The 11,819-nt window shown below is 42.0% G+C and overlaps 1 protein-coding gene across 1 annotated transcript in view; it reads right to left on the bottom strand.

Annotated features, from left to right (window-relative positions):
- Positions 1–2,900: 2,900 nt before the first annotated feature.
- PTH1R (parathyroid hormone 1 receptor) overlaps positions 2,901–11,819 on the bottom strand; it is a 55,399-nt gene continuing 46,480 nt past the window's right edge. Inside the window, exons 11-13 of the mRNA XM_078604151.1 lie at positions 9,964–10,105; positions 8,833–8,874; positions 2,901–4,075 (exon numbers count right to left, since the gene is read on the bottom strand). Coding sequence (XP_078460277.1) covers positions 3,299–4,075; positions 8,833–8,874; positions 9,964–10,105 — 961 coding nt within the window. The 3' untranslated portion in view covers positions 2,901–3,298. The remainder of the gene's footprint in view (positions 4,076–8,832; positions 8,875–9,963; positions 10,106–11,819) is intronic.

The following is an 11,819-nucleotide window of genomic DNA, read 5'->3' as shown; positions in this document are numbered from 1 at the left end:
TGTCATTATAACGTTACTTTGATTTGCACATTTACCTACAGTTCAACTTCGCAGCCATATTTGTAAAATTCTTTACTTTTATTAATTATCATTGTTTGCTTTCGTGACTACTAGCGGGAAGTACCCGGCGTTGCCCTGGCAATGTTTACGCACCACACCAGGTACTCATTTTAGGCTGAGTCGACATAGGGGAGGGCCGGGACAGGTTCAGATAATCGTCACTGGTGTTGGCCGTGAGCAGGAATCGAACTCGGGTGGCCAGGTTCATAGCGCAGCACGCTAACCGCTATACTACCTCTCCCCACGCACACACACACACACAGCGACTCACACACACACAGCGACTCACACACACACATCGACTCACACACACATACATCGACCCACAAACACACACATCGATTTGCACACACACACAGCAACTCACACACACACATCGATCTACACACATAAACATCGACTTACACACACATATGGACTTACAAACATCGACGCGCACACACACATGGACTCACACACACACATGGACTAACACACACACATGGACTTACACGTGCACATATCGATGTACAGACACACAGCGACTCACACACATAAAGCGACTTACACACACAAATGGACTTAAACACACATACATAGAGTCACATAAACATCGACCTACACACACACATATGGACTTACACAAACACACATATTTACTAACACACACACACACATGGACTCCCATACATATCGACGTATACACACACACATCGACTCACACACACATACATCAACTCACACACACACATGGACTCACACACACACGGACTAACACACACACATCGACTTACACACGCATATATTGATGTACAGACACACAGCGACGCACACACACACATCGACCTACACACACATATGGACTTACACAAACACACATATCGACTAACTCACACACACATGGACTCACGCAGACACATTTCGACGTACACACACACATATACTGACATACATGGACCCACACACACAGACACATCGACTAACACACACAAACACATCGACTTAAACACACACATACATAGATTCACACGCACATGGAACCACGCACACACATATGGACTTACACACACACATATGGACTAACACACACACGCATGGACTTACACACACACAAAGACTGACACACACACACATCGACTTAAACACACACCGCAGACACACACATGGACGTTCACAAACAAACACCGCGACTGTCACACACACATATTGACTCACACACACATTGACGCACACACACACGGACTCGCACAGACACAACGAACACACATATATTTACTCACACGCACACATGGACGTACACACTCCAACTTTTATATAGACTAAATAAGTTTGGAAAGAATAGTTTTCTATGTACGTGACTTAAGCGAAAGAAGCAAGGGAGAGGGGAAATGCACGTGTGTATAATAAGTAAGTAATTAGGAGCGACTACGAGGGTGTTCCGCCATTTTGGTGCAAACGCTTGCCGCGAGTAAGAGCGGCAAATAAATGAAAGTCAACGAATACAAAATGAACCTAACCTACCTGTAACTATGAGCAGATGGGCACCAATCAAGCGTCATTGACATAACGTCACTGCTCAACCCCCGTACGGACGGGACAAGTGTAAATATGATAGAATGAAGACGTAATAGCAATGAGTATATTTATATATATTGGTGTGCCCCTGCGCAGTAAGTGATATTACGTGGCTGGTTATGCCTCAAGAGTACAGAAAAAGGCTATTCTTCCCCTCAAACCTGTTTTTTGTGAGCAGGACAGTGATATTTAGAAATGTACCTATGTTCAAAGAGAAAACGTGTACATAAGTGTCATGGACTCACGTAAAGACGTGGTCGCTAAAGCAACGATAGTGGTAGTCGGGGAGAAAAATCGTGTTACTTAGGGTAACTGTCATAAACATTGGTTAATCCCTGTCATGAAATGTAACCTATAAAAGGCTATTTGTAATGAGCAAACAGTCATGGTAATACATGTTTGAAGGGAGCTGTAAATCTGTGTGTGTTACCTTGCGCAGTGTCCACACGAACGAGAATTCCCCTCTCACCCCCACCGAACGCGTGTGAGTTGGTGGGGTCGTGCATGCGCAATGTAATAAATAAGTAACCGAAAACGGCACTAAATCGCTAATTAAACTACTTTAAAGGTGACATGCGAAATCGGAATAGCGCTGTCTCAGCACGGGGCTTATGGCGTGCTACCTGGCGACTTTTTTTTAAAACGTCAACCCCACGGTTTGCGAACCAAATCCTTCGCATGTTTCGGCCACACACACAGACAGACAAACAATGACATGTATAGGTAAGAGAAGATATGTCGTCAGCCATTCCAAAATTATTAAATGTATTCACCGAGGCTCATTATGCATTTATTTCTCCCAATCCTATTTTAAGCAAATGTATTCAAGTATTCTTGTGAATTTTCTTTGGTGAGATCGTATCTGCCTGCCGCACTTTCTCTTGTGCTTTGCTTTTTGCTCCTGCCAGCATCTAATATTGATTCAATTCCAATTGACTGATTCCTTCTTTGCAATAGTTTTAGTAATTTATTTTCATTAATAAGGCATTAGTGGGCGTTCTGGTTTAATTTCATAATACATATTTAGTAGTATGTTTTTACCCTTTTAAACTGGTACAAAACTGACACCTTTATACAAGGCATCATGTTTGCAATAACCACAACACAAGTAGTCAAAAATGCAAACAAAAGAAGCAACTGGCCTGGCAAACAAAAGTGTGGTGTGTTTTTCATTTCAATACATCTACAGAAATATTCATTTAATGTCACTTGTGACACAGTTGAAACAAAAGCCACGCACAAAATAGAAGTCTGAAAATTAAGCACTGAATAGTTTTACCCTCATTTCAGAATATACCATATCAACTCTATTTAATACATACGGTCACAAATGCTGTTAAACACGATCACCTCAACACAATCTAGGTGTCCCAGCAGATCCTTTTTGCATTATAAAACATTTAACATGAAACGCGTATATCGGTAACAATTGGTTTACATCAAGAATTTATCACGATAAACGAAATTCAAATAAAATGCTGCTGCTGTAAAACAGTACGCAATTAACAAGCTACTAGCCACAACATATCAAGTGTCACGATAGTAGAGGAATGTTACCATATCAATTTCAGTTTTCTTTTTATATAGATTGTTCAATTGTGAACATCTTAACCTAATCCATCAACCGACATTCATCTTACCTATGCTCAATAGCTCCCTTATGCACAAGTTGCAGCATTTGTATTCACATAATTCCCTCATCCTTTAAAATTGTAATCACTGGCCACTCATAGTCTCCGGCTTTTTGGCTGCCTTTGTTGCCAGGCTGCGATGGATTTTGACAGCAAGGGCTAAGCGAGATAACCTTGAAATTCTTTTCCACCTCCGAACTGTACGTGACATATCCTGGCAAGTTCCACGGCTCAGGAGATGCCGCGGGGCATATTTCCTTTTGAACGCAGGTGCTCAAGGCTTGCCGAGGCCCAGGACTGGGTTGAAACCCGTCGCCTGCATTACTTTGTTCATCGGGGGCTTTTGCAGCACCTTGAGACGTCTCCCCGAAGGAAGAGCATCCACACGCTTCGACGGCTTGGTTATCCTCGGTTTTAGAACAACCACTGGCAAGTCTTAAACCCTGAAAGGATGGTGCTCTCAGGTCAGCTTCCAGACTGGTGGACACCTGGTCGTTGGGCTCTATGGAGGCCCATAGCACTTTGGTTGTGTCTGACAAGCGCATGCTCCGTGACAGTTCTCTGAACGCTTCGTCGTACGGTTGCTGTGCGATGGCCACAACCCGCTGCTCGTCGGGTGGCGGCTGCCTTCTCATGAGAGCTATCGTCGCGTCCCTCTCCGGGGTGAGACCTTGCCTCGCCGCCCTCGCCGCGCTCGGGATAGCGACGGCTCGCACGCTGCTCAGGGTGCCAACGCTCGCAGCCATGTTGTAGCTGCAGCTCCCACTCCTTCGTTTGAGGGCCTGGTTCAAGCTCCACCGTGACCACAGCTTCTTCATCTCCCCGCGCACCTGCATTGTGCGAGCATGCAATGGTTAGCGTCCACGGTGTTTCAAACACTCAGCGACCCAGGTTCAATAATGCACTGGATTTGCACAACTACCATGCCGACTTGGTTTTGGGATTCCTCTGGATTGACTAAATCTAGAATATCTGGAAACTGACACAATGGGTTTCTTAAACGTAGGCACCTACCTCACATGCACACTACATTACACAAGCCACAAAAGTTATTTCGTTAACAAATGATGATTTACGAAGAAAAGCCTCACTGAGTCTCAAAACACACTTTTTATGTAAGGTTTTCGTTGGAATGTCTGGACATCACAACTTGGGAATCAAAGATGACTGGGCATGCATTTTCTGAGTACACCAGGACTTGCCACAATAGTTTATATATGCTAACATTGGGGAATATCTGTCTTTGTATGTATTATTTTACATGCTGTAAATGGTATGGATGCGTGTGTGCACCTGCGCAAGTAGATTTGAACGCCTGTGCGTGTGTGTGTGTGTGCGTGGGTCGATTCCCACTCACAGCCAACATCGGTAATGAATAGCTGAAGTGGTCCTGGGCCTCCTCTAGGTCGACTCGACCTTAAAATAGTACCTGGTGCAGTGTGTAAAACATCAGCAATCGGGAGACAAAGGTGGCCGGTCATAGTTTTGGCCACCCACCCCATCGTTTGCCGTCTGGGGCCAAATCAGTGTTCGCTAACAGTACCTTGCCTCAACAGTCTGTCCAAGGGTAAATCGGGGATCTTTGTGTTTGTGAGTCTTAAAACAAGCACAATCCGTAATAGAGCACAGGAGGTGATTTAAAAAAAATTGTACTGCCTTGGTGAAGTAATTTCTTTTTTTACTAATGAGCAATTCTACTTCACTTAGAATTTGGGCATCACAAAGCTACAATCAGTCAGCAGAGGTGTGTAATTTCAATAATTATTCCCCCCAAATGAAGCAACTACGTAAAAAAAATCTAATTATTATTACCGTCATCAACGGTTAACATAGAGTGGTGCATATACCTCTCCATTAACCAAACTGTGTGGCATCAGAGAGTGTCGTAATTCACGTGGCATGCATGCAGATAAGGTATGGGCATTTTCTGCCGATATTCGACCAAAGGGACACTGTGGTGCAGCTCTGCGAGTGCTGACATTGGTGTGCACGAGTCGTGCATTCCTGATGTTTGGATTGATCTGAAAATTCTGGAAATCGAGGCCACATATGGAAATTTCGGATTATCCGAAAACATATTTAGTTTAAGATTGACCCCGTCAGCATGAATGACGTAACTTGTGTGCTTTTCTTACCAAAGATGGTGTCGCGTGGCGTCTGGTAACATCACTATTGTTAGCACAAACATAGTTTAAGCTAAAACGAATGTGAATAATCTAGAAAATGTGAAAAAAATATCCAAAATTATCCTTCAAAACGTGAAAGTCCGAAAAGCATCTCTAGCATACGTTGTTTAGAGCAGTGGTTCTCAAACGGGGGTACACGGATGCCAGGGGGTACGTGACAATGTGTGAAATTATATCATGCATGAGTCATTGGTGAATAATAATGTATGAATCTTCCAATATAAAATGACTATTATAATTTTTTTTATCCATACGGTAACCTAGAACGATATAAAATACATTTCTAAACTCATTGATCGTAAACAATGCGGTTTCTAAGAGTAACCAGCGAGCACGAACACATTACGTCACACATGCAGAGCGTCCGTTGATTTTTGCTTTTATTCACTTGAAGTTACTCGCTAGTTAGGATACCTCACAAAATCAACAAGTGGTTAAAATATTGATGGTCATTATAAAAACATTTATTTCTCAGAACGATGTTGGGTCAGGCAAGGGGGTTATTCATTTAAAACAAAGTCCAACAAGAGGTACAGTAGCCAAAAAAGGTTGAAAACCACTCGTTTCGATAAAGCTTGATGAGTAGCAATTGAGGCTCAGCTCTTGTAGTGACATCAACAGATGCAGCCCATCTAGACCTGTGCTTAAATGTGCAATCTTTCCACGTGAGAGCACTTTGAAAGAGAATCTCTAAATAAAAGAACCACTGTCACCCAAATGCAGTGTTTTTAACATGAATGGAAAAATAAAATCTCTGGGAAACAACAACTGAAGAGATAGAGTAATTGGGTTTCATGTCATCCAATTAAAGGTATTCCAGGTGTTGTGTACAGTACTCATTGTGAAGTATTTTGGTACACAAAAAATACAAATCCCATTACTGTTACTCCTGCACATTGTTCAAACCCCGTTTCAAGAGCTATCATCGCTTTTATCAATCCCAAGGGTTGGTGTTTCTTGGTATTTTGCAGTGGTAGATCGGTTGTTTGGGACGTTGGGGTGTGTACCCCGATTAACATTTGTTTTATTTATTTTAATTAAAAAAAACATTAAAATACAAAACGAGTGCATAGGCTGTCAGCTTATTAGATTTAATTTTCTTTTCTAATCGATTACAATATAATCTATTAACAACGAATATAATTTGAAGTGACTGCTGTTGCTTAAATCTGGCCCCTCATGAAATTTAAATTTCAGCATTTTATCGGTCAATAAAATGAATTTTCACCAAAAAAAAACCCCTGGTGTAGATGGCTTGCCATCATCGCCCCTGGCCAATCACAAGATGCCATGCCAATACATTTGCACGAGCACAGCCCGGATGCAAGTGTGGTCCCTCTCCATCAGTGCTCAGCGAAATGCTATTCACAGGCCCTGGTAGTGAAAGTAATTAATTATGAAAATGGTTCTGGTGAGTGCATTGGTTATGATGATGATAATGAATATAGACATTGGCTGATGCCTCCCAGGGTACACCACCCTCTTGGCGTCGCCAATGCATTAAATAAAGTAAGATGATGGTGATTATATGCACTGATTGATGTTGGATGACAATGATATGCAATTGGCTGATGGTGATAGATATTGTATGACAATGGTGTTGATAAAAATATGCATGAGCTGACTTAAGGTGGTGGTTCTGAGGACATTAGCGATTGTGGTGGTAATGGAGATAGATCATAGTAATGTTGATTATGATGATAAGCACAGTAGTGAAGATGATAGTAGTGGTGATTATTTTTATGGTGATGATAGTGGCGTTTGGCGTAGGAGTGACGAACAAGACTGTACTACTCGTCAATTATTGGCACACCACTCTACCCCTTCCCCAAAAATCAGAGAGACACAGGGAGACAGGAGTAGAGAGACAGGCAGACAAAAAGTCAGAGGCATGGGGAGATAGAAGAAGACCTCCAGATAGAGGCAGAGGAAGACACTGATAGAGTGATACAAAGAGAACGATAGAGACAGAGGACTCCAGAGAGACAGAGGGAGACAGAGATAGATAAGTTGATAGACATAAACAGGCAAAAGACAAAGATCCCCCTATAGCCTTAACAGACTGCAGGGGCAAGGGCTGTTAGCGAGCACCTATGAAGGCCGGAACAGTACATGAGGGGTTGGGTGGCTAGCACCACGCCCGACCGCCTTTGTCTCCCCAGTGGCGATGTTTACACACTGCACCAGGTACTCATTTGAGGCTGAGTCAACCTAGGGGAGGCTCAATACCAGTTCAGACAATCTTCACTGGTATTGGTCGTGAGCAGAAATCGAACCCAGGAACATATATGGACATTGAGGAGCATAGATGGAGTAAAAGGGGAGAAAGAGAGATGTGTAATTTTATTGAAAAATTAATTTAAATTAATATTTGGCTTTGAATTCAAATACGCACAATACTGATTTATAAAGGAAGAGTGCAATGTAGTATACATGTAGTGATTGTATGTGGGCAATATAAAACACATTCCTGCGGAGGGAGCTGGTAGGAACGTTGGGTTGTTCGGTCAATGGCCAGGGTCAACGGCGGCGTGGTGTATTCCGCAAATATGCCCGACTGTGAGGGCGGGCACAAGCCGGCGTGAGTAGGTTAAACGTTGAGTTTTATAAGGACACCACGGGGTGACCAGCCCCTCCCCACCCAGCCCCACCACTCCTACCCCCCACCCAGCCCCACCCTCCCCACCCCAACCTGCCCTCCCTTCCCAGCCCCTCCCTCCCCACCCAGCCCCTCCCTGCACGACGGACGGACACAATAATCCTCTGTGGGCTGGTGTAACCAGGAGGTTCCTACCAGTACAAGATAATATCCAAACATATTTAAACACGATACAATGTTCTTGCGACATTTAATGGTTCGAGTTGTCAGTGTTCGGTTCGATGAAACCTCTGGTCAGCCTGATGAGGAACGTGTAATGCACCTCTAGAATAACCCTATTCTTAGATAACCTATCTAAAACATACTTGCCGTGCTGCCCCTGTTGACGCCTAGTCGCCCAGCATGCTGAAAACTCGTACACATCATAGCGTCATCTCTGTTTGATCCACCAACGTCACCCACACATTTGTTGCATCACAGCAATGACACTGCTTTACGTTTGTAAAAATGTTATGCTCTCCACGAGCACATTTCTCAGAAATCTACACTTCCGCGTCATTCAATATTCCACCTTGTTACATTGATGCGGAGATGCACATCAACATAAATTGCATGCATCGATGAAATGGCAAACACATTAACCTTAACATCATGGTGGAAAGGAAGACATGATGTATACAAAAATGTGGCTCTGATGCATTAACGGCATTGATATGGATGCAGTGTTCTTGATTTATGAGCGAACAACGTTCATAGGTTTTGAAAACACAAGCACACATACAAACAATACAAAGGGTCTTACCTCGCCATTGCAAAAGCAATATATTATTGCCACGAAAAATCCCTGCAAAAGAAAATAATGGGGTTTCTTCACAATTCCCTTTTTTGTTTACATTCGCAGAACATGCAGTGCTTATTAGTCTCGAGTGCACTTATTGTGAGAAGCATGTTCGCCGTTGCCTTGGTCATGAGAAGCTAAAGCAAGGCAAACTCACAGATTGTAGGATATTTACCCCACTCCTGTTAGCATTCTCAAGAAGCTGCTGTCGATTGCCACTATCAGCCTTGGGCGCTGAGACTTAATTTTAAACAATTAATGTGGCTCTAGTTGAGTTTATTTGATGTAAAAATATAAATATCACTTGTATTCAAAGAATAGGTGACAAGATAAAGGTGCTCACACTGTTGCTGGTAGAAGGGCCTTCACTTTATGGAGCCGAAGAGAGCCCTTTAGAGGGTGTTTTGGCCTTTTTTTCACGCTGGCAAATTGTCTAGGAAGAAGCCAGTACCCACACTGCCCCACCATACGCGACCTGCCAAATCGACTAACTGGTTGTACCCATTTATATGTGGAAATTAACAAAGAAATGGAACAGAAGCCCAAATAAGTTAACACTACGTTTATTTGAATAGTTAAGGAGTCTAATAATATGTATCTTTCCATATAAATGTAAACAAGGATATCCCTGAAGGAGCAAATTAAAACCATAGGCAAGTAAAAAAAGCAAACGAGACGCAACCTGGCGCTATGGAAAAAACAGAACAGCTGTAACGACTTGCCATGTTTTGTTCACGTGACAAACCTTACTCATTGGCTGTCGGGTGGTGGCGGGTTTAACAACACATTTATATTTACGCTATCTAACCCAAAAAAACTGTATTATGGAGAACAGCTGTAGTTGATTGGGGAGGGTATGTATGCATGTATGCTGAACTTATTTTGCGCTGTACATTGCCAACCGTGCTCATGAAATGTTTGTAAAATGTTGGTGTTTTTAACATGACTGAAAACAAAATCCCTGTAACAATCAGTAAAGGCATTATAGTGCTTACGGTCCTTTACTTAGTAAAATGGGAAATAGTAAAGTTCGAACATGAATGATTCATGTGAGTGGCAATGATTCAATGAAGTATTAATTTTCAGAGCAGTTGCCTGGAAAGAGTTGAAGGTCATCTCGTAGTACATCTGGATCTGCCACGCCAAGCCTATCACGTCTGTGTAGGGCATGGCTGCAAATAGCACGTAGTGGACACCAAACAATGGCATCAGGACCAGCGTGGACTTGAGTAGTTTCCTGTGGGAAATATACACAGAATAGCATGTTAGCAGTGTTGTGTGTCATCACCTTCTTGTAAGTATTCAGCAGGTGTTCGTTGATCACTGCATTGATTACAGGCAATACGTGTTTGAATAAGGTGCCAGAAAGATGTTACTTTTGTCTGGCCAGGTAGCATTGTGGTCAGAAAGCAATGACTAAAAATTGAAAGGTTGTGAATTGACATCTTTGTCCGTAGTCAACTTAGTCCATCATTACAAGAAGAGGCATTTTTTTTCGGAATTCGGTAAACACACTAAATATTTTAAGAGCCGATGTTTGAATACGAGGTGGTCCTTAATAAATAATGCCATGAAGCAGTCCTTAAAGAGCTGCATGCAGCTCCAGAGCTGCAGGTTGCCGATCCCTGCTCTAGAGGAAGTCAACAATGGTCATTCTATGAAAAACATCTCTCCAAACCATTTTAATGTGGAATTAAAATAATTGGCTTGAGTCCACTAATCGTGATAAAATTGAGGCTTCTGGCTGAAATACTGGTCTCAAGATAGCAAGTACAAACGTTGGCAGAAAACAAAGCCACAGGTAGATCAATATGCAAATTAAGTACAGATGCAACTAACATATGTGTCATGCCTTTTCCGTGTTTTACAGTTGGCGAGGATGGAATCACAGAGCACTATAGGGAGCCCCATTATAATACATCACACCTCGCAGCAATAGAGTCCACTCCAACAGAGTTCACTCCAGACCTTATTAAGCTCGTAGCGGGAGGTTTCAACTTTCACGACTCTATCACTCTCAGTAAGGCCAATCTCATTACAACTTTGAAGTTGAGCAGCATTGAGGCTTGCCTATGGGCAGCTGGGGATGCACAGGTTTTGTAGAACGACGAGTCTCTTTGGGGCTGTACGCCTTTTTGTTGTGCTGCTACAGACCTCTATTGGGCCACCAGGCACAAGACAATGCAATATTTTGTCTATCCTTAATGTTGCGTGTTGTCTTCATGAGAAAAAATAGGCAAAAACCAAAGTAATTCATGCTGCAGTCAGATGGGAAATGTTAATTTGTAGAAAATGATTCAATGCCAGACAGCACTATTTTTGTAAAATTATTAACCTAGGATTGTATGTAGATACAGAACTTGTGTGTAGATACAGTATTTGTTTTCTATAACTGCATTGCTTTCTCGATAAATAATCTGCCCTGGTCAACGATTAAATGAATTAAGTAATAAAAAAAACCTCAATCAACAACAAAGGCAATCGTTTAAATAATGTGTAATCACATTTGGATATTATTGTGTTTCTCTCGTGGTATTTGGTGGAGACAAGATTAAAATCTTTATATTTTCTTGAAAAATATTGAACTTTCAAAATTAAACTTTTAGCACCGTGTACTTTTTTACATTTTAGTGAACCATGTAATCTTTTCACAAAAAAACCTTTTGATCCTTTTATACAACGGTCAACATTAAACATAACATTGAGTACTGTATATAACTTGAGGTTAAGATGTCAATAGAAGTAATTCCGTTCATGTCTGCACACTTTAACTTAGCTGTAGGAGAGCTCAGGCAAAGAGGGAATTATAAATGATTGGGATTCTTGTAAACTCTGAGAATCACATGTCATTTTAGAGTACTTCAGATAGTACTTCAAAGTCCATTTTTGGAGCAAATATACACTCCAACAATGAGCTAACAAGATGTGGAAATAGATCAATTATATGAAGA

Source organism: Lampetra planeri, chromosome 21, assembly GCF_965212315.1.
Source record: "Lampetra planeri chromosome 21, kcLamPlan1.2.h2, whole genome shotgun sequence".
Classification (NCBI taxonomy): domain Eukaryota; kingdom Metazoa; phylum Chordata; class Hyperoartia; order Petromyzontiformes; family Petromyzontidae; genus Lampetra; species Lampetra planeri.
This window is presented reverse-complemented; position numbering and strand designations above follow the sequence as displayed.